The 22,964-nt window shown below is 50.4% G+C and overlaps 1 protein-coding gene across 1 annotated transcript in view; it reads left to right on the forward strand.

Annotated features, from left to right (window-relative positions):
- The window catches only part of GPLD1 (glycosylphosphatidylinositol specific phospholipase D1), a 61,233-nt gene that overhangs the window by 33,098 nt on the left and 5,171 nt on the right, over window positions 1–22,964 (forward strand). Inside the window, exons 12-23 of the mRNA XM_042937775.1 lie at window positions 4,323–4,388; window positions 6,045–6,165; window positions 8,486–8,625; window positions 10,553–10,739; window positions 12,925–13,035; window positions 14,338–14,412; window positions 14,509–14,665; window positions 15,161–15,302; window positions 16,084–16,189; window positions 16,275–16,368; window positions 22,275–22,451; window positions 22,794–22,954. Of these exons, the coding sequence (XP_042793709.1) occupies window positions 4,323–4,388; window positions 6,045–6,165; window positions 8,486–8,625; window positions 10,553–10,739; window positions 12,925–13,035; window positions 14,338–14,412; window positions 14,509–14,665; window positions 15,161–15,302; window positions 16,084–16,189; window positions 16,275–16,368; window positions 22,275–22,451; window positions 22,794–22,954 (1,537 nt within the window). The remainder of the gene's footprint in view (window positions 1–4,322; window positions 4,389–6,044; window positions 6,166–8,485; window positions 8,626–10,552; window positions 10,740–12,924; window positions 13,036–14,337; window positions 14,413–14,508; window positions 14,666–15,160; window positions 15,303–16,083; window positions 16,190–16,274; window positions 16,369–22,274; window positions 22,452–22,793; window positions 22,955–22,964) is intronic.

The following is a 22,964-nucleotide window of genomic DNA, read 5'->3' on the forward strand; positions in this document are numbered from 1 at the left end:
TTTAATTTAAAAAACAATTTTAAATTAATTTTTAAATTTACATCCAAGTTAGTTAGCATCTAGTGCAATAATAACTTCAGGAATGGAATCCAGTTATATGGGAATCCCCATACAACCCCCAGGGCTTCTCCCAACAAGTGTCCTCCTTGATGCCCCTCCCCCGTTAAGCCCTCCCCCCTGACTCATCACCCTTCCAGCATCTTCCTTGATGCCCCTCCCCCGTTAAGCCCCCCCCCCCACCACCCTTCCAGCAATCCTCAGTTTGTTCTCTGCATTTAAGAGCCTCTTATGTTTTGTCCCCCCTCGTTGTTTTTATGTTATTTTTGCTTCCCTTCCCTTATGTTCATCTGTTTTCTATCTTAAATTCCACGTATGAGTGAAGTCATATGATATTTGTCTTTCTCTAATTTCACTTAACATAATACCCTCTAGTTCCATCCACATAGTTGCAAATGGCAAGATTCCATTCTTTTTGATTGCAAGTAATACTTCATTGTGTATGTATGTGTATGTATGTATGTATATATATATATATATATATATATATATATATATATATATATATATATATACACCACATCTTCTTTTAAGTTTGTTTTAAATGTTTATTTTTGAGAAGGAGTCAGAGTGAGCAGGGGAGGAGCAGAGAGCGGGAGACACAGAATCCGAAGCAGGCTCCAGGCTCTGAGCTGTCAGCACAGAGCCTGATGTGGGGCTTGAACTTGTGAATTGTGAGATCATGACCTGAGCCCAAGTCGGACGCTTAATTGACTGAGCCACCCAGGTGCCCCTTGTTGTTCACATTTCTGCTGTGTTGGTTGTGATCTTTCCTATTTCACTCTTGATTTTATTTACTTGGGTCCTTTCCTTTTTCTTTTTGACCAAACTGGCTAGGGGTTTATCAATTTTGTTAATTTTTTCAAAGAACCAGCTCCTCGTTTCATTGATATATTCTGTTATTTTTGGTTTTGATAGCATTGATTCCTGCTCTAATCTTCATTATTTCCTGTCTTCTGCTGGTTTGGGGTTTTATTTGCTCTTCTTTTTCCAGCTTTTTAAGGTGTAAAGTTAGGTTATGTATCTGTGACCTTTCTTCCTTCTTTAGGAAGGCCTGGATTGCTATATACTTTCCTCTTTGACCTCCTTTGCTGCATCCCAGCGGTTTTGGGTTGTGGTGCTATCATTTTCATTGGCCTCTATGTACTTTTTAATTTCCTCTTTAACTTCTTGGTTAGCCCATTCATTCTTTAGTAGGATGTTCTTTAGTCTCCAAATTATTGTTGTCTTTCCAAATTTTTTCTTGTGGTTGATTTCAAGTTTCATAGTGTTGTGGTCTGAAAATATGCACGGTATGATCTCAATCTTTTTGTACTTGTTGTGGGCTGATGTGTGTCCCAGTATGTGATCTATTCTGGAGAATATTCCATGTACACTGGAGAAGAATGTGTATGCCACTGCTTTAGGATGAAATGTTCTGAATATATCTGTTAAGTCCGTCCGGTCCAGTGTGTCATTCAAAGCCATTGTTTCCTTGTTGATTTTCTGCTTAGATGATCTGTCCATTGTTGTCAGTGGGGTACTGAAGTCCCCTACTATTAGGGTATTAGCAATGAATTTCTTTATGTTTGTAACTAATTGATTTATATAGTTGAGTGGTTTCATTTTGGGGGCATATATATTTACAATCGTTAGATCTTCTTGGTGGATGGACCCCTTAATTATGATATAATGCCCTTCTGCATCTCTTGATACAGTCTTTATTCTAAAGTCTAGATTGTCTGATATAAGTAAGTATGGCTACTCCGGCTTTCTTTTGTTGACCATTAGCATGATAGATTGTTCTCCATCCCCTTACTTTCAATCTGAACGCGTCTTTAGGTCTAAAGTGGGTCTCTTGTAAACAGTATATAGATGGATCTTGTTTTCTTATCCGTTCTGATACCCTCTGTCTTTTGATTGGAGCGTTTAGTCCATTGACATTTAGAGTGAGTACTGAAAGATATGAATTTATTGCCATTGTGTTGCCTGTAGAGTTGGAGTTTCTGGTGGCATTCTCTGTTCCTTTCTAGTCTTTGTTGCTTTCGGTCCTTTTAGTTTTGTTTCATCCTTTCTCCCCTCACAGAGTCCCCCTTAAAATTTCTTGCAGGGATGGTTTAGTGGTCACTGACTCCTTTAATTTTTGTTTGTCTGGGAAACTTTTAATCTCTCCTTCTATTTTGAATGACAGCCTTGCTGGATAAAGAATTCTTGGCTGCATGGTTTTTTGATTCAGCACATTGAATATATCCTGCCACTCCTTTCTGGCCTGCCAAGTTTCTGTGGATAGGTCTGCTGCAAACCTGATCTGTCGTCTTTTGTAGGTTAAGGACTTTTTTTCCCTTGCTGCTTTCATGATTCTCTCCTCGCCTGAGTATTTTGTGCATTTGACTATGATACGCCTTATTGATAGTTCGTTTTTGTTCAATCTAATGGGAGTTCTCTGTGCTTCCTGGATTTTGATGTCTGTGTCTTTCCCCAGGTTAGGAACCTTTTCTGCTATGATTTGCTCATATAAATCTTCTACCCCTTTTTCTCTCTCTTCATCTTTTGGTACCCCTATGATTCAGATGCTTAAAAAATTTTTTTAATGTTTATTTTTGGGGGGGAAGGAGGGGAAGAGAGAAAGGGAGACACAGAATCCGAAGCAGGCTCTAGGCTCTGAGCTGTGAACACCGAGCCTGAAGTGGGGCTCGAACTCACGGACCGTGAGATCATGACCTGAGCTGAAATCATGAGTTGGATGCTTAACCACCCAGGCTCAGTTTTATTTTTGAGAGAGTGTAAGCAGAGGAGGGGCAGAGAGAGAGGGACAGAGGATCTAAAGCAGGCTCCAAGCTGTCAACACAAAGCCCAATGTGGGGCTTGAACCTATGAACCGTGAGATCATGACCTGAGCCAAAGTTGTACGCTTAACCGACTGAGCCACCCAGGTGCCCCTAAACCTTACTCTTTAATTAGGAGAACTATTTGAGAAGGAACAGATTTGTCTCTTGATCTCTGTTCTGCTTTATCAAGGCGGAAAATTCCTTGATTTGATTGTCTCTTCACACCCAAAGAAAGATTCATCAGAGTTTGTGGAACTTGGTGGAAATATGGAGAAAGGCTCCAAAGAAAAAGGAGGCAAATTCAGGAGCGGGAGAAGCAGTGTGTACACTGTCATATTATAAGGATTTCTCGGCGTCCTGATAATTATCTTCCAAAGCAGATTTGTCGCTTGAAACTCCTAGTGTAGCTTCTGGAAGAAACAGCGGAAGAATGGTAGTTATGTTTGCAGCCGGAGCTCTGCATAATTCAAAAAGGATTTGTAACTGTAGCGTTCTTGCTGTAAGGCTGCCGTCCCAATCCTGGTGTTGGAGAACAGAGCATTTGAGGAAAAACCTTCTCCGAAGCTGAACGTTGGCCCTGAGAGAGATGATTTTTTTTTAAATGTTTATTTATTTTTGAGAGAGACAGAGAAAGAGAGACAGAGCATGATTGGGGAAGGAACATGGAGAGAGGCAGACACAGAATCCAAAGCAGCTCCAGGCTCTGAGCTGTCAGCACAGAGCCTGACACGGGGCTTGAACTCACCAACTGTGAGATCATGACCTGAGCTGATGTCAGATGCTCAACCGACGGAGCCACCCAGGCGCCCCTGGAACAGACTCTTGTAATGTAATACTCCCTTGCTTAGTGCTTCCTTCCAGAGGGAGAGGGAAAGTTTACCTCTTATGTTCTCTTAGTGGCCGTGTCAGTTTACAAATCTTTGTTTTTAAAGGAATGAGATGAAGAAAATAAGACCTATTCAATCATATGCGGGCATAATCGGGCAGAGAGGGGTGCCATTGGGAATCCGTTTCTTTTTGTCTCCAACTCCCAGAGGGTTCATGGTAGCGTGGGGCGGTGGAACAGGTTCACTGGGAGGGAGGAGGGCGGCGTGAGTCTGGGGTGACCAGAGCAGGTGCACAGGAGGGAGGGGGGTGGGTTCAAAGCCCCACGCTGGGCTTTGTGCCGACAGCTTGGAGCCTGCTTTAGGTACTGTGTCCCTCTCCTCCTCCTCGCAGGGAGGGGTCTGGGGTGACCAGGGTGTGGGGCTGCCTGTGTTACCACCGGGCTGTCTGCAGTCGGCTCATACACCCTCAGCACGGAGGCCCCCGGTCCTTCAGCAGTGCCGTCTGGCTCCGTCACGAACGCCTCTAGACTAAGGCTTCTGGACGCGGCTTCAAGTGCACCACCGTTTCTCAGTAAAATTCATGCCTGGAAAGAAGGTAGTGGAAAAATGCCCGATTCATCTGTGTCCCCAGTGACTGCAGTCTGCCCGAGAACCCTCTGTTCATTGCCTGCGGCGGCCAGCAAACCAGCGCCCAGGGGTAAGTGGATTCCAAACCCGTTCATAGAGAAACAACATGCAAACCGAACAAGGAACACACCGGGGGGTGCTCGGTAGACACGAAGACGGGATTTGTAGACAGGTAGGTGCGCGGGTCCGCCACTTACAGCCGTGTGATTTTCAAACAAGTTGCTTAATTTTTTTTGAGGTGCAACTTCCTCCTCCTGGCAAGATAGAAAAAAAACACATGTCCATATTCCCAGAATCATGGCCTGGATTTCGTGCCAGCACGGATGTAAAGCAATTAGCATATCAGCGAGTCGCTCGCTAAGGAGTAAAAATGGTAGTTCACGGTGTTATTACCATCACTGTTAGTACTCATCAACTTGACTTGCTCAGGGTGAAATCTGGGTAGTCCTCGAGGAGACCGGGTGAGCAGAAGATGGTCAGGTGGTTCCTGAGGAGGGGGGTCGGGGGCCCGACTTGTGTTCTGAGGGCTGGCGTCCCTGTGGGGCCCCGTCCCGACCACGTGCGCTTACTAAGCGTGTTCGTATTCTGCACGTCCGTAACGAGAGGGTGTTTGCTCCTCGCCGGCTCCAGGGGCTGGTTTAGGCTTTGAGGCCTCATCGTGAGCAGGACAGAGACGGTTCCCGCGCCCCGGGGTATGTGTCCGGCAGGGAGATGGGCACTGAACAAAACTCGTAGACAATCTCAAGCGTCAGGAGGGGCGTAGCATGGAGTGCCCTGACCCCGTCACAGGAGAGCCCTCGGCGACGAAGTGGTGTTTCCACGGATATTTCAGGGTGAGCGAGGGCTAGATACTCGGACGCCGCTGCAGTGAAAGAGAGAGAGAGTGTAGAGCCGCAGAACAGGAGAGTTAAGCCCTCACGGTTTAATTTATTTAAATGAGGTAAGCCTTTGTTTTTTTTTAATGTAACTGAATTGAATGCCTCTGGCTCGAGCTTGTAATGTGTAGGTTGTCAGAGTCCCTACGCCGGCTGGCGTTGTACACGGGCCCCTGCGTTCACTCCCGTTTCCCGGCTGCTCTGTCCCGCTCCTCTGCGCGTCTGGTTTGTTGCCTCTTAAAATATATGACTTTGAAAACATACTTTTATTGCACGGTTCATGCCAGTGTGTCTTTGAAGATAAATCCGCGTGCCTGCATACCGGCGTCCCAAGCACCTACCATTTCTTTTTTTTTAAGTAGTCTTTCTTTAATGTTTATTTTTGAGAGACAGGGTATGAGCAGGGGAGGGGCAGAGAGAGCGAGGGAGACACAGAATCCGAAGCTCCGACTCGCGAACCCACGAAATCATGACCTGAGCTGAAGTCGGACGCTCACCTGAGCCACCCAGGCGCCCCACCTACCGACTGTCTCTTGACCATTTGCATGAAATGCTGAAATCCCGTCTTGTTGTTGTTGTTGTTATTTTTAGTAATCTGGAAGAACTTCACACCTTTTATACTAGAAGAGTTTGAGGCTCCGGGAAGTAGTTTTTTATAAGCACCGGCTCTTAACCTTGGAAATGTGTTCAGTAAAATTCTGTGGAATGTCCTGGGAAGGTTTTTCTCTTTCACCTTCCAGATAATAGGATTTCATGGTCTTTCACCCGAGATGGACGTGACTTCATGTCCATCGTTCGGGGGCCTGTTGTCTCCTCAGTCTGTCCCGTTTTGTGGTTCTCCCTTCCCGCAGCTCCAAAGTACAGAAAAGTGATTTCCATAGGAATTTGACTGCGTCCCTCACTAAAGAGACTGGAAAAAATATAAACTATACTGAAAGAGGAGTGTTCTTCCGCGTGGATTCCTGGACCTCGGTAAGAGTTTTCTGTTGCTATGCGGGGGGGGGGGGGGGGGGGGGGGGGGGGGAGGGTGTGAGCTGCCCACTGCGATCTTGACCTGCAGGCGTACTGGCTGTTTACTTGTTCACTGAGCGCCCTGTGCGCCTCCAGGCCAGCAAATACCCTTGGCCTCCAAATCTGGTTTTCTCCAGAGACGTCCTGAGATGTGAGTCGGGACCTTTGTGGCCTTTGGCAAGTCCCGCGGAGCCTGAGGTGGCCCTGGCAGATGCTGCATATGAAATCCATCCATGCGATCATCTTTTAAGTGTCAGACAGTTTGGGGCGTCTGGGTGGCTCAGTCAGTTAAGCGTCCAACTTCGGCTCTGGTCACGATCTCACAGTTCGTGGGTTCGAGCCCCGTGTGGGGCTCTGTGTTGACAGCTCAGAGCCTGGAGCCTGCTTTGGGTTCTGTGTGTGTCTCTCTCTCTCTCTCTCTCTCTCTCTCTCTCTCTCTCTCTCTCTCTCTCTCTCTCACCTTCCCCTGCCGATGCTCTGTCTCTGTCCCTCAAAAATTAATAATAAAAAAAACGTTAAGTGTCAGACACTCAACTGGGTGTGTAAGATGAAAGGGAAATAGACTGTGACCTTGAGAAAAGGTGTCTAATTGGGGTGATAAGTACACAGATAATCATATGTACGTAGTATGCAACAAACAACGCGGGTGGGCAATACTCTGCCTGTGAGACAAAACTTCCCTCTTTGACTTAGGCCTTGAACAGGAGGTTATATTTCATCAGTGAGCATGTATCTCTGTGGGTTGGGAAGGTTTGGGGGATATTTGGAAATACGGGTAGACTTTTTGGCCTGGAAAACAAGACAAGGGATACAAGGTACTCGGAGAGGTTTGGGAAGGCACTGGACTGTGAAAGAGCTCTGAACGCCGGGAGAAGGGTTCACGCGACGTCGTCTAAACGGCGCCTCTGGGAGTTGGGCAAGGGCCTGGGCGGGTCTGTTCTGTGGGGGTGCAAGCAGTGCCGACACGGGGGACGGGCTGCAGCCTCCCCGAGAAGGGCCCCTTACCTGGGTTAGCGCTCTGCTGTTGCTGCCTTAAAATTCCTACTCACTGTTGACCTAGGGGCTCTGTGCTTCCATTTTGCACCGGGCTCCACAAATTACACAGCCAGTCCTGACCCGGGATCCTCTATCACGCACTTATCCTCTTGTCCTAGTTATTTGGATCCCCTTCATAAAAAGGGAAGTCCTGTAAGAGAAACACTTTATGTTCCTGAGGCCTGTCGTGGCCTGGCACACAGCAGGTGCTGATTAAATGCTTCCTGGCTGAACATGCAAGGCAGAGCTGGGCATTAGGCTGGGCGTCTGTGTGCAGCCCGCCAGGGGGACCGGATGGGAAAACCAGGAGGCACGGGCCTTTCCTGCAGGGCCCTCAGTGGGCTCTTCTCTGGAGCCCGAGCTGCGAGGGGCTGTCCCCCTGCTCTGGCCGATGCCACTCCGCCCGGGGCAGGCCTCGGAATTCTGGTCTGGTCTCGTGACGCCCTCAGGTGGATTTAGAGTTGTATCCCCTGGGCTTGGACGGATCTGGTATGTGGCCGGATTATTCAGGGCCGCTTGGGCGCGCGAGCAAGTTACGAACAGCTGAGCATCCCACACAGACGGCCCGGTCCCCGCTCCGGTGTTTTGCGGCTGAGCTCTCCCGCCTGACGCGGCTCTACCTGCTGTGGTTTGGAGGGTGTTTGGGGCATCTCGGTGGTGTTCCAGTTCTTGGGGGTGAAAATATGCACAGACACGCACACACACGACGCACACATACACAGAGATCTGCACACACACACACCCATGGACACACACGTAGACATGCCCCTGCACATGCATAGACACACAGATACACACACAATCAGTTCCATATTGAATGAACTCTTAAGCTATTTTAATCCATTAGCTTTCTTTCATTCTGTTCTTCAGGTTAACACAGAGCACAGACCATCCTGACTTTGGTTCAGGCTAAGCCCCAGCAAACTTCCTTACCCGCTGGCGTGAGACCTGGCGTGAGACCCCACTTTTGCACCGGGCTCCCGCTGGTGGAGACCCGCTGGCGTGAGACCCCCCCCCCCCGCATACTGGGATAGTGATTGGCCTGCCCTGACTGCCCATCCCAAGTGGTCTTAGCTATTGATTGGAATCAGCACTTTATTTATTTATTTATTTATTTATTTATTTATTTATTTATCACTTGTCAAAACTGGCTTCCCTTAGACAGTCTAATACTTTTGACAAGAAATAATAGTTTTGCCGATGATGCCATGTGTCTTTACCTGCCCGTACTAATTTTGTTTTCCAGGATTCCCTTACTTTTGCGTACCAGGCTCTGGAGAGGAACATACGGGCAATGTTCACGGGCGGCTCTCAGCAGTCGCTGAAGCACGTCTCCAGCCCCTTGGCTTCTTACTTCCTGTCTTCTCCCTATGCAAGACTCGGTTGGTAGGTAGAAGTTTCTCCTATTCCTGAATGCTATCATCAGCATGACTTTCAGTCATTGAACAGATTTCGGATGGCACCTGTTAGCACCTCATATTCCATTCCGGTCACCATCAACAAAAATGTTAATTTAATTTCATCTTTATAATAACCACTTGGGGCACCTGGGTGGCTCAGTCAGCTAGGCGTCCGACTTTGGCTCAGGTCATGATCTCACGGTTCGTGGGTTCAAGCCCCGCATCAGGCTCTATGTTGACAGCCTGGACCCTGGAGTCTGCTTTGGATCTGTCTGTCTCTCTCTCTTTCTCTCTCTCTGCCCCTCCCCTGCTTGGACTCTCTCTCAAAATAATATACATTAAAAAAATTTTCAAAACCCAATAACCACGATCTCCTTAAAATTGGTGAAAATGTGTTTAAATACAAGGAGCTTTCACCTGACTGAATAATTACAACAATAAAGTATTACAGAATATTTGCAAAGCTTCAATGTTCTTGAAGACCTAATGTCACAGACGTTTGGGAATCTAATGACATTAGAAGCATATGAACAGATGGCTAATCCAGTGATCGGAATATCCTGACTTCATATGACAAAAGCCTAGTAAACCATGGTAATTATAAATACAATGTTGGGGATTCCTCTGATGTTAATAATCAACCAAAACCGAGCCCCAGTACATAGAAGTGATTGTTTTCTGGAGGTTGGGGGACACTTCTTTTTTAAGCCACGCTCCTTAAAACCATATGACATTGTTTCCCTTGGAAACATTTACTGACAGCTCTTCTTTTTTGGGCCACTAACGCATGCAGCCCCAGCACAGGAATGGGGGGTGAATGTTGTTTTTACTGGCCGTTCAGTCGCGCATAATGGCTCCTCGTGGCCGCCTTCCCGAAGGAACCAAAGGGGGCCTCCTGCTAGGCTTGCGGTCACATGGGGGTGTGTGTGAGGACAGGGGGGTGTGGGGGTGGGGGAGCAGCAGTGAAGACGGAGGTCTCTCCGCTGCGCCCAGCCTCAGAGCGCAGGGAACAGCAGTGTCTCCCTGGTGCCTGTCAGCCCCTTGGAAACTACTTGTCTCCCTCTGTTCTGCCTTTTATTCCTTTTGTGGCCATAAGAACGAGAATAAACAGATGATCTCTGGTCTTTCTAGCTGCCCCAGCAAAGACCTTTGAACCTTTGGGTTTGTCTACTTCTGTACCTGCTCCGTCATAGATTCTCATTTAGAATCACCCACTAGGGCGCCTGGGGGGGGCTCAGTCGCCTAAGTGTCTGGCTCTTGATTTTGGCTCAGGTCATGATCTCACGGGTTCATGCCGTGTTTTCTCTCCCTCTCACTCACACTCTCTCTCTCTCTCTCTCTGCCCCTCCCCTTGCTTGTGCTGTCTCGCTCTCTTTCAAAAATAAATGAATAAACTTAAAAAAAAGAAAGCAAGATCTACTAACTACATTGAACAGTTAGTATTTTTCACAGCACACGGCACCCTGTGCAGCTAAGGTAGAGATAGCATGTATACTTAACACAAGTTTGTCCCAGACTCAGTTCGTGTCCGTTTGTTACCTGACCTGTCAGAGCCCGTGCCACTGGCTGGGTGCAGTTGTCCTCTCTTGCCAGGTGAGCTCAGGACCACACACAGCTATTCTGGGTTTTGCATAGAGGACCTGAGGCTCTGTGAAGATGCTTTTCATCTGCTCGGGTCATAGGGCCCAGAAATGCCCAGAGGCCTTGGTGGCCTCAGTGTCGCCGTCGTTGTGTTTCTTGGAGAGCAAGACCGAATCACACGAACAACGTAAACTCAGACGTGAATGCTCTCCGCAGTCAGGCAGGGTGAAGAAGTCAACAAGAGGAAGTTCTAGGGAGGAAGGACACAGGAGACCGTCTTACCCATAGTTCTCAGCAGATAATGCGGGGGGGTCCTCTCTTCTTCCCCGCAGGGCAATGACCTCAGCTGACCTCAACCAGGACGGGCACGGCGACCTGGTGGTGGGCGCTCCGGGATACAGCCGCCCCGGCCACGTCCAGGTCGGCCGCGTGTACCTCCTCTACGGCAACGACCTGGGCCTGCCCCCCATCGACCTGGATCTTGACAAGGAGGCCCACGTGATCCTGGAGGGCTTCGAGGTGAGACGCCCATCTCCAGTTTTTCCTTTTGGTGTCCATAAGCCACTGCCTGTCTTTCTCGGCCGAGTCTCCAGAGTGAACAGCCAGTCACAAGAACGACGATAGCCACACACAGCCGGCGGCCAATGCTTATTTTAAATGCTTGTTTTTAGTTTTGAGAGCGAGAGACAGCACGTGAGCAGGGAAGAGGCAGAGAGAGGGACAGAGTGCTAATGGAGGAGGGCAGAGAGAGAGGGGGACGCAGAATCGGAAGCAGACTCCAGGCTCCGAGCTGTCAGCACAGAGCCCGACGTGGGGCTCGAATCCACAAAACATAAGATGACCTGAGCTGGAATCAGAGATGTTTAACCGACTGAGCCACCCAGGTGCCCCTCATTCCTTGGTTTTAAGCGGTTCATCAGCAGAAAAATCCCACACGGACTATATGGATGTTCGGCACGGAGTCTGCATTGACCCCTCTTGGGAGCACCAGGAGCCTGGAAGGTTCCCCCGGGACGTGACCGGCATTCGTTCTCACAAGAGCTGTCTGCGGCCACGCTCCTCGGCACAGACGAGTGCGGGAGTTGGGGCAGGACTGCGTGCTCCGAAAACCAAGCACCGGGGGAGGGAGCCCCGGACTTGGATCAGAAGCTGGTTCCTGTCCCGGGGAAACGGCAAGACCCCCTGCTGCCGAGTTAATGCTGTGGAGACCAAACAAGATGACGACGTTCCTGGACACATGTCCACAAATGACGAGCACGGGGTCAGGACCTGACCTGACGGAAGGGGCCCTGTATGTGAGCGTTCGTCCGAAGTCGGCTGGCCGGTGTGCGACGTTACACAGTCCCGGAGGGACAGCATGTTTTGGGACCTTCTGACACCACACGGGAAAGCTCCGAAATCAGTCTGCCCGCTGCTGTTTGCTCCTGACTTCTTCACAAAGCCACTCCCGTGTCAGCCTTTTGGGTAGGGTCTAACCCTTTGGGCTCCTGCAGACGGGGAGCGAGAGCGGCGGCTGCCGCCTGGGGACAATCAAGGGTCACGCACTTGGGACGTGGAGGGGGCAGCTCTGTGTTCTCGTCTCCCAGTGGCCTGCGAGGAGAAGGAAGCTGGCCAGAGGAAGGCGGGACTAGGGAGGGGACTCCTTCGGTCCAGCCCGAGTCTGCAGTGAGCCTTTCTGTGTCCTTGTCTGTAGAGTGAAACGCACCCGTCGTGGCCCCTTCCTCGTGGCCCACGTGCTTTGTGCCCTGGAGCATTCCTTTCTAGTCTGTCGAGTTCCCGCCTCGCAGGAAGGGGCAGTCTTCAGAGGCACCATGCACGCGGGTGTAGCACCACGAGCCATACGTAATTGACGCGGACTCTGGGCCGTGTGTATGTGGCAAACCACTGACTTGTGCAAGACTGGTCATTGTTCTAGAAGTTGTGTAAGAACGGGAGGACGAAGGGAGTTGCGTTTGGGTTGAGGCTGGTTCCAGAGGGTGGGGGATGAAAGGTCTAGGAAATCCACCTTGGAAGAAAACTGTCCCTGAACGGGCTGGGTTTTCTACCTGTAAACCGCGAGCGGGGGGATAATAAACGTGCCTGCCCTAGTCCGTGTAAGGTGCTTAGAACGGGGTCCTCAGCAGTGTTGTCCAGAACTTTCTGTAGCGACATCCTGTAGCTATGCCGTCCAGTCGTAGGGCCACTAAGTGCATCGGCTCTTGAGAACTTGCCAGGCAGCTGGTGCCTCTGGGGAGCCGAATTTTTAACGTGTTCAGTGTGAATTACTTTAAGAGCCACGTTTAACTCGTGGCCCCTGCTCTGGCCATCGTGTGGCTCTAGAACATCCTGAGTGCTCATCAGACATTAGCTGTTGTTGCTGGTGGGTGCGATGATCATTTTGGATGCTTCCCAGGGGGAGTTTGGCCCTGAACGTGGGGCAGAATGCACATTAGACCGGTTTCTAACTCTGCACCTTGTGAGGACGGACCCTCTTCTTCCTGGCACCCCCTCCTCCCCTTAAAGCAAGACAGGCTTGCCAAAAATATCCTTAGGGCAGAGCCGCCCAGCGGGGAGTCTGGGCCTCTCAGGAGTGTCACAGGTTGCTGCTTCCTTCCTGGGCCCTGGGGCTCCAGGGCAGGGGTCTGGGTCTCTGTATTCCCGGGGAGTCCTGTGTGCTTCTGAAGGTTGTGGCTCGGCCTGGGGGGAGTCACTTGTGTCTCTTCAGCCCTCAGGTCGGTTCGGCTCGGCCTTGGCCGTGTTGGACTTTAACAAGGACGGCGTGCCTGACCTGGCCGTGGGAGCCCCATCCGTGGGCTCTGAGCAGCTCACCTACAAAGTAAGGCTGATGCTGGGGGCGGGGGGGGGGGGCAGGGGGGAGGCCAGGGCGGGGGGCCTGGCCGGACAGAGCCTCTGCAGGAAGCGGACAGCCAAGTGTGTCGGCCGCAGTGTGTGCAGGGAGATGATCTTGGGTCCCCCAGTTGGGGTCCTTGACGTGACCACAGGTTACCAGGTACCACCTAGTCCCTGCCTCGCTGGCCTTAGTGTGGCCTCAATTCCACCAGAAATTACTCCCCCGACCCCCTCAGATGCTGGACGCTGGAGGGGGACAGAGATTCCAGCCGATCCGGAGGCCCCGTCATCCCAGCAGAGTGGTGACCTCCCTGGATCTTCCCGCTCATGCACAGACCCCACCCCGTCCCTGTTCCTTGCCCAGATCTGGTCCTGGAATGTGGGCTCTTGTCTGCGTGTGCCCCGTGCACGGCAGGCCCAGCTTCTGTGCCATGTGTGAGCACAAAGGTCAAAGGCCCTTCATCACCAACCCCCACCCCCCACCACCCCACCTGCCGCCACGAGCTCACCCTCTGCTCTCCCCCCTCTACTCCTGGGCCCACAGTCCCCTGCACACGAGCACCCAGCTTGGGCAGCTCCCTCCCTGCTGGAAAGTCCTTTCTTCCCTTTTCCTTTAGAGGCCACATGAGACCCGTGCCAGAACTGTCCCCCAAACCCCAGTGTGGGTGACACTTCCCGGCCTCACACGGCACCCTCTGCCCCTCATGCCGTGGTGTTGTCATTGCCTGCTCGCTAGCTTTTTGGGAGGACAGAGTGTTGTTATTTATCATGGTTCCTCCAGTGCTTGGCCCAAAGTGGCACATAAATGCTTCTAGAACGAATGAGGATGGAGACCGGCAAGTGAGAGGACAGGAAATGGTCTGCGTCACAGAGTGATGGCACGGCGTGTGCGTCTCGAGGCACACTCGAGTCGTGTCCAGAGGACTGATGGGCTGGGTCAGGGGAGGCCCCACGGAGGAGCCGGGAACCGAGCTGGCCTCGAACGGGGGAGGCGGGCGAGTCGTCCTGCGAACGCACGGACAGGTGTGGGTGGCACGCACAGATGAGTGACTGTGACTGTGTCCGTGTCAGGGGCTCCACCAGTCTGATGGAGGTGACCTCAAAACCGTCTCAGCCCAGCAGCAGATGCGTGGGCCGGGTTTCCGTCCCTGGGCTCCTGACAGTAGGGACTCGTGTGGCTTATGTTACCACCGTTCCTGCGTCTCCTGCTCTTCTTTGGGGCTCTGGGCTCAGCACCCAAGCCTCCCGACTGTCCTGGCCTTGCCTTGCCTTGCCTTGCCTTGCCTAGGGTGCCGTGTACGTCTACTTCGGCCGCACACGAGGAGGGATGTCTTCTCGCCCCAACGTCACCATCACCTGCCAGGTATGTCTGCGCCTTGGCCGAGGGCAGTGAACCAGACCTCGCCGCATCCCGCCGTCGGCCTCTGGGTGTCACGCAGTTTCCTGGTCTCCCCTACAGGACACCTACTGTAACCTGGGCTGGACGCTCTTGGCCGCAGATGTGAATGGCGACGGCGTGCCCGATCTGGTGATGGGCTCCCCCTTTGCACCGGGTGGAGGGAAACAGAAGGGCATGGTAGCTGCATTTCATTCCGGCCCCAAAGGGAGCGGCAAAGGTAACGCCGGTTGGGGGGGTGGGGGGGGTTGGGGGCGGAGGCCTCCCGGCTCTAGTCTGTGCTGGTGCACGTGGCCTCGTGTCCTTTCTTTCTCATCCCGTGATCATTTCACTGAAATCTACCAGCGTTTAGTCTGGCAGGTGTTCCCGCAGGTGCTGTGGATAGAGTCACAGGATGTACAAAAAGGGATCCAGCTTCTAGGTCCAGATCCAAGGGGGCCGGTGGGTTGTTGGCAGAGTCTCTCTGTGGAAGCGTGGGAAGCCCGAAGGCATCCCAGGGATGCCCGCCCCCCCCCCCCCCCCCAACCCCGTCCGTATTGCATCCTGTGCGCCACAGAAGTGAGCTCTGGAGATTTCCTTCTCGCGTGAAGCGGGGGATCCATTTCTGACGGTGGGGGCCCTGCGAACAGCTTGGGGGGTATCTGAGAGCTCCGGCAAAAACTCAGCGCCCCGCCCCCTCCCGTGTGGGGTAAACGGTGCTGGTGGTCTCGCGTAGAAAAGCTGGACGTGGAGGCGGCCGACTGGATGGCGAGGGGCGAGGAGGACTTCTCCTGGCTAGGCTACTCCCTGCACGGGCTCAGCGTGGACGACAGGACGTTGCTGTTGGTCGGGAGCCCGACCTGGAAGAACAGCACCAGGCAAGCGCCCAGGGTGGGGCCGGGGACCGGTGGGCACCCGAGGCCGCCGTGGGAGCCCGCGGAAGGGTGGGGCTCAGACACAGGGGCCGAGGCCTTACCCTGCGAGGAAAAGCGAAGAAGGCTCTGGGGCGAGGTTGCAAATCCTTCTCCTTAGAAGTTTAAGAACGAGGTAGAGAGGCGCATCCGTTTGCCAGGCTGCCGCGACAGCGTGCCCCAGACTGGGTAGCGTAAGGCACAGGAAGTCCTTTTCTCACCGTTCCGGAGACCGGAAACCCAAGGTCAAGGTATTGGCAGGGTTGAGGGCTCTCCTTGGCTTGCAGAGGGCCGCCTCTCCATCCTCATACGGCCTCTTCTCCGTGCGCCTCCCTGGTCTTTCTGTTCTTACAAGGACACCAGTCAGATTGCATTAGGGCCCCGCCCTCATGACCTCATTGTAACGTAACTACCGCCTTAAAGACCCTGTCTCCAAATATACATAATCTGAGGTGCTGGGGTTAGGACTCCAACATGCGAATTTTGGGGGAGCACCGTTCAGCCGTGACCGTAGGCCTCCCTATACCTGCTGTCAGCTGGGAGGCCGAGTGGTGAGCCCCGGACCTGGAGAGTCTTAATACCGGGATTCGCTCTGGAAGCCACCCCTGCTCCATGCTAAGGATCCCCGGGGAGGGGGGGGGGCAGGGTGGGGAAGAGGGGGCTTCTCTTTGCTCGGTCCTGGACCTGAACACCCGGTCAGTTCTTAATCCCGGGCCCCAGCAGCTGACCCCCGCCTGCTTCATTCCAGTCTGGGCCATTTGTACCGCACTCAGGATGAGAAACAGAGCCTCGGACGGGTGTATGGCTATTTCCCGCCAAATTGCCGAAGCCGGTTCACCATTTCTGGAGACAAGGTATGGCCGCCGTTCCCTCCCCAGGACAGGGGGCGCCACGGAGGGTTCTCTGAGTTGTACCATACTGACTCCTTGCATTTCACAGGCAATGGGGAAGCTGGGTACTTCCTTGTCAAGTGGTCACGTGATGGTGAATGGGACCCGGAAACAGGTGCTGCTGGTGGGAGCCCCGACGCACGGTAGGTCATTCGCCAGGAAACCTGGCTGCTCGTTTCTCACGTGGCTCCTTGACTGTGCCCTACTGGGGGAGAGTTGTGAAATCTGGAGCCAGACAGACCTGATTTTGAGGATTTCCTTTTCTCATTAATCACAAGCTGCACAAGCCCGGGGGAAGTTACTTAACCTCCCTGAATGTTAGCATCATCGTTTGCAATATACAAATTATAACGTCCCTCTCAAAGATTTGTTGAAAATCCCCCATGAAAGTGAGCTAGTGTGTTTTTAAAGCTCCTGTCCCACTGTGCTTGGATGAGAGGGGCGTTCAGAAGATTCTGTAAATCCATTCACCAGGACTAGGTCTGCTCTGAGGACATTTGTTCATAAACCATTATTTTATTTGCTTTATGGGGGAAGAGTTTTAAAAAGCCGACAAAAACGTACTCACTTCAAGAGTATCAAAGTGAATCACGTTTATTGTAGAAATTTGTGAAAATACAAAGATGTATATAGAAATCACCCTTATCCAGATATTTAACAACTGAAGCTCATACTACGTGTTGTGTGTATAATATATATGCATTTTCACACCTGATTTTTTACTCTATATCTTGTGCGTGTTCTCATGTTACTAAGATTCTTAAATGTGGTTTTCGATACCTATCACATTTTTTTTTTCCACGTGCACATGCCAACATTTACTAACATCATCCCTATTCTGGAAATTTAGGATGTTTCCAATTTTTCACTGTTGTGAACAGGGTCTTATTGAATATCCATGTACAGAAAACCTTGCCTTTCTGAATAGTTTTAAAATCGGTTCCTGGAGGTGGAGTTTCTGGACTAGAGGGTCTAATAGTAAGGCTCTTAACTGCATCCTGTCAAATTATTTTTCGGGAAGATTTTTGTTGCATACGATATAATAAGCAGAGCGGATTGGGCAAAAGAATGGTGAGATCTTTCATTGCATGATTCAGGACACAGCATTGTCACACCAGGAACTTGCTGACTTAGCTTTGGAAAAGTTGTTCTTCCCCACTCCCCACCCCTTTTTACACAGTCAAGGTAGTGATTTCCAAACTCCTGCAACACACATTAGTGATTTTACTTGCCTCACATCTCTTTCTACTGGAATGCTGTGATTAGAGCTTTCTAAACTTTGTTTTAACGTTCCTACGGTCTTAGTAATTTCCTATTTCAAAATACTGTATAAGTTATAAAAAGGTTAATTTCTATATCTTATTACATGTGTATTATATACAATTTGACCTTTTTTGAGACCATTATACATTCACATGCAGTTGTAAGAAATAACATGGGGAGATCCACGTGACATTTTATCCAGTTTTTGCCAAGATAATACTTGTAAACCACAACAGTGTCACAACCAGGTTATTGACACGATGTAATCCACCAGTTGAATCTTGTTCAGATTTTCCTATTTTTTAAAGGTTTTATTATTTATTTTGCAAGAAAGCGCATGTGAGTGGGGGAGGGGCAGAGAGAGAGAGAGAGAGAGAGAGAGAGAGAGAGAGAGAGAGAGAGAGAGAGAGAATCCTAAGCAGGCTCTGCACGGCCAGCACAGAGCCCGACGCGGAGCTCGAACCCATGAACCGTGAGCTCATGACCTGACCTGAAATCAAGAGTTGGTTGCTTAACCGACTGAGCCATCCAGGCACCCCAGATTTACCTATTTTTTACGTGTATTTTGCCTGTATTTCACCCACATTATTTGTGAATCCTGGTACGAGATGAATATGTGGAGCCCTTTGTTACAAATTATTCAGAATTTTAGGCGGGTGACTGGAAAGCATCAAGCCAAGCCTGGGGCCCCGTGTGGTTGCCTGTGTGGCACATGCTGTATCTATGTCCTAAGAACTTGGCTCCTTTTGGTTGCCGTACAGCTTCTCAAACCTGGAATCAGATTAGACGTGACCACCCTCATTTTTAATCCACACAGATTTTCTCGTGGTACCTGAACTTTATAACCCCTAAAATCCCAGTTGGCAAAGATATGATGTCACTCAAAGGATCGTAGGGAACTAGTGTGAAAACCATGAACTGCCTCCAACAGGTAGTTCATGTGGACGGCAGACAGCGTCACTGTGTTCCCTTCCAAGGGTCAGCATATCTGCATCTCCCGGGGGCTCACGGGAGAGCTTCGGTGTAGATGGGAATCACGGCTCTGTGGTACAGGGTCACCTAACTTGGAACAACTGGATGTACTCACCAGATGCTGGTGGTCTGGAGCTTGACCCTGTCGGGCCTGTCCCCTTCACCCTGAGCTCTGTCTCTGGGTCGGCAGAATCTTTGGTTCAGAACGTGGCCACAACGAACGGCTTAAATATTCAGCGGGGACTTTAGGGTGTTGATGACCTATGAAGCGTTTTCAGTATTGAAAGGGGTTGAGAGGAGGTGGGCACTCGCACAGTGCTGCTGAGATGTGAACCGATATAGCCCTTCTAGAAAGGTTTGGTTAAATGGCAAAAGCCTTAAAGATACTCATTCCCTCGGATGCTGTATGGATAGTCTCTAAGAATCTGCCCTCAGAAAGTTATTTCAGAGCTGCAGGGAAAGATCTTTCTCACAGTGTTAATTATAACAGCAAAAAATTAGAAATGGCTTAAGTGGGTATAAACTTTTATAATCCATAACAATCTCCATTTTGTTTAACACGTCTATGGGTGTCAGTCTCCAGAAAGAAACAGATGCATTGTACAACTTCACTATACTTTTTTGGGGGTGTTTTCCACACCTTTTGTAATGAATGATATGTAAAAAATCCTGGCATTCCCAAGTCTGACACTTCTGGTTTTGACTATTTCACGGTAGTCCGGAAAGTCAGCCACGTGAAGTAACATGATTCATAGTTTGAGTCGCAAGTGTTGAGCCACATCGCAAAGCGGTGTCCCCATTCCTGTGGCTCGTGCAGGGGTCCAGCTGCAGGGACACACCCGTGTGTTACGACAGCTGTGTGTTCTGCTGTCACAGTAAGTGAACTTAGTCTTGAGAAGTGACTAAAACACTTGTGTGCTTAAAAAAACTTTCACCCCCGACCCTGATCTATCCCTTTTAAAAAACCCAAGGTCTGCTGGATGACTTTTGTTATTCAAATAACAGATAGAGAAATACTGAAACATAACCTTGGGTTTGTTTTTTTCCCTCTTGCTTAAAATGTGTATTGTAAGCCACTGTTTAATTTGCATCAACCTGAAGATGAAGTATTTTAAAATTTATTTTATTGAAAAATATGTTTCAGGTGTATATAACGTACACATTATGACACGATCCTTGGAAGTTCTAGTTACCATCTGTCAGAAATGAGGTATTTGGAATGGCCAAAAATTTAAAGTATCTGAACCCTTTATAGACTTTTTTAGAGCAGTTTTAGGTTTACAACAAAATCGAGTGGAAAGTACAGAGATTTCCCGTAACCCCCTCCTACCCCCCCCCCCCCAAATGAACTGTGGGCCCTGCTGTCTTCTGCACCAGACTGTGCATCTGTTATACCTGATGGACCTACACGGACCCACCATTAGAACCCAGGTTATGGTTTACATTAAAATTCACTTTTTGTGCTGAATATTCCATGGGTTTGGACAAACGTAGGACCTGTATCCATTATAGTTTCACTGCCCTAGGAATCCTCTGTGCTCACCTCTTCATCCATCTTCCCTCCTAGCCCCTGGAGAACCAGCGATCTTTCTACCTCTCCATGGCTTTGCCTTCTCTATAACGGCATACAGTTGGGATCCTAGTACGCAACCTTTTCGGATTGGCTTCTTTATGCATTATGCATATTCTGCATTAAGGTTCTCTCTCCCATGTCTTCATGGCTTGCTGATTTTTGAGTCCTTTTCAAATTCTGAGAATTGAAAGCAACACTGTGCTGAAATTGTGACTATGATAAAAAGTAAGAGTTTTGGAAGTGCTAATCACTGCTTCCCCTCCCCCAACCTTCTGCACTTGGAGCCATTTGAGAAGTGGACTCATGAATCATTTCTATCAAAATATGTGTCTTCCAAAAACCGGGTTGGAGAATGTGGTCTGGATGGGCAGCCACATTCAGGCTTTTCTGATCTCGGCCCACAAAGTGACCATGGGGTGACTTCTCCGAGAGACAGTTTGGGTCTGCAGGCCATCACATCTGGCCTGCAGTACGAGCGGCAGAGGTGTGGACTCAGGAGTGCATCTAGAAGGCAGACCTGGCTGTGGTCTGTGTGCATCCCACGGGAAGCAAAACCAGCATGATATGCCCACCCTGCAGGCAGGCAGAGCCAGAGGGAGAAGCCACATTTGTCCCCCGCCCCTGCAGGCAGGCACTTCATCCTCCTCCCTGTGGCCAGAGCTCCCAGCATTACTGTGTTCTGTGACCCCAGGGAGCTCGAGTCCCTTCAGGAAGCAGAAGGGCGTAAGAATGTCTTCTCATTTTGACGTTTCTTCATACTTTGGGCTTTCACCCTGAATATTAGCGGTTGTAGTTTATGGAAACACTGTCCTCTTGAGAATATTGTTCTGGGTTAGGTTGTACCTTTATGTTCAAGAGCCCAGATTGCTGAGCCTTTCAAAGTGCTGGCTGTTTCCTTTTTGTCCTCGCTGTTATTCCCACCGCTACTCTTGGCTCTGCTTTGAGCTTTCAGTTGGTTCTAGTTGACAGCTGGCTATGAACAGGGCATGAGGGAAGGCTGTCCAAGAAAATACAGTACGACCTTGGTTTGCAAGCATAATTCATTCCGGAAACACACTTGTAATCCAAAGCACTCGTACATCAAAGCGAATTTCAAGAACCAGTGGCTCAGCTGTGGTCATGTGGCATTCAGGGTCATGTATGACTCATTGTAAGACATCGCTCATTGATCAGGTTAAAACTTATTAGCAACGTTTGCTAGTCTTTCAGAACACTCGCAGAACAAGTTACTTGCAATCCAAGGTTTTACTGTAGTCAGTTCTACACACAATACTAAGACAATGACACAAGATTGTACCTGTTCATGGACGCGTTGCCTGGGTCATCGTAAGCCTCCCGGGACCAGCAACCCCAACCGACAGATGCCATTGTTGTTTTTGAGAAGGTACTTATTTCTGAAATCGAGGTTGTGTTCCAGATCTATATAGGCGAAATTCTAGCTTTGTTTAAAAACTGTTCAATATTCACCCATTTAAAAACCATCCATCCCATACTTGCACTGAACCAAGCAACGTGTTTCTAAGCACATTGTGTGACTAAGTCACGGTCCCATTGCTTACGGAACTGACAGCCAGGTGCAGGAGAGGCCCGGTGAACAGAAGCGAGGCTCCCCTGCGAGGGGCACGGGAAGCAGCAGGCACAGCGTGTTGTGGCCGCACACGGGAGGGAAGGGAAGGCTTTGCAGCAGAGGCGAGAGCAGGGCCGCGTTCCAGAAGCGCAGGAGTCGGCCGGCAGAGGGGTGTGGGGGAAGGATGCAGGTTCCAGGCAGACAGCACATCATGTTCAGAGGCCCAGACTTAAGAAATAGAAGGGGCTGTGGTTTAAATCTGTGATGGGTGACGTGTGGGTGAGAAGGGGGACGTGGCCCCCAACCACTAGAGCTGTAAGTAGCCGATTCTCTAAGGCCTCCTGAGCCCACGGAAGGCCTCGTGAAGAATTTAGACTGTGTATCTCACAGGAAGTTTGTGATGTAAAAAAAAGATGGTTGTGTGGAGAATGTATTGCAGGGGTCAGACCTGTCTGATGGGACATCACTGAGCCTACCCAGTGTTTGGTCTCCTCATGGCCACTGTTGGTCAGCGCTAACCTCCCTCCCTCCCCCCCCCCCCAGTCCCGTGGGATTCTGAGCAGTTGTGTCACTCAAGGTACAGAAGACTGAAGCGAGAAGAACTCCATTCAGCGCTTTACATTTTCTCTTCATTCCTGTGATGGCAGCAGACACCATGCCCTGGTTTGTTTCAGATGAGAAGTCTAAGATGGCGTTCCTGACCATGACCTTGCACCAGGGTGGAACCGGTCGGATGTATGAACTGACGCTGGACACGCAGCCGCCTCTGCTCGGCACCTTCAGCGGAGACCGCCGCTTCTCCCGATTCGGTGGCATTCTGCACTTGAGTGACCTGGATGGCGACGGCTTAGGTAGGAGAGGAACAGGGCCTCTGGCCAAGAACTGGCTCCCCAGTCATCAGACTGGCCCCCGAACTGGGTCATCTAGGCTCTGCCCTTATCATCCACAGCTCAGTGACCCAAGGCCTTTAGGTAGATTTTAGAGCTCGGTAAGACCAGAGCCAAGAGAAAGTTCCACTTCTTGAAGGTGGTAACATGAGAGCCATGCACGTCAGTTGTCGTCCAGGAATGATCGACTGGGGACCAGAGCCTTGACTGTGCTGGGATGAAACCGGGTAGACGATTTAGGGGATGTGCTCACGGGACTTGCGGGAGGTTGGGTTAGGACCCAGTTCTGATTTCTGTCGTCTGCAGATGAAATCCTCGTGGCAGCCCCACTGCGGATAACAGACATCACGTCCGGGCTGCTGGGAGGGGAAGATGGCCGGGTGTACGTCTACAGTGGCAAACAGACCACCTTCGGCGACATGACGGGCAGATGCAAGTCCTGGGCAGCTCCGTGTCCTGAGGAAAAGGTAACGTGGG

This window comes from Panthera leo, chromosome B2, assembly GCF_018350215.1.
Source record: "Panthera leo isolate Ple1 chromosome B2, P.leo_Ple1_pat1.1, whole genome shotgun sequence".
Taxonomy (NCBI): domain Eukaryota; kingdom Metazoa; phylum Chordata; class Mammalia; order Carnivora; family Felidae; genus Panthera; species Panthera leo.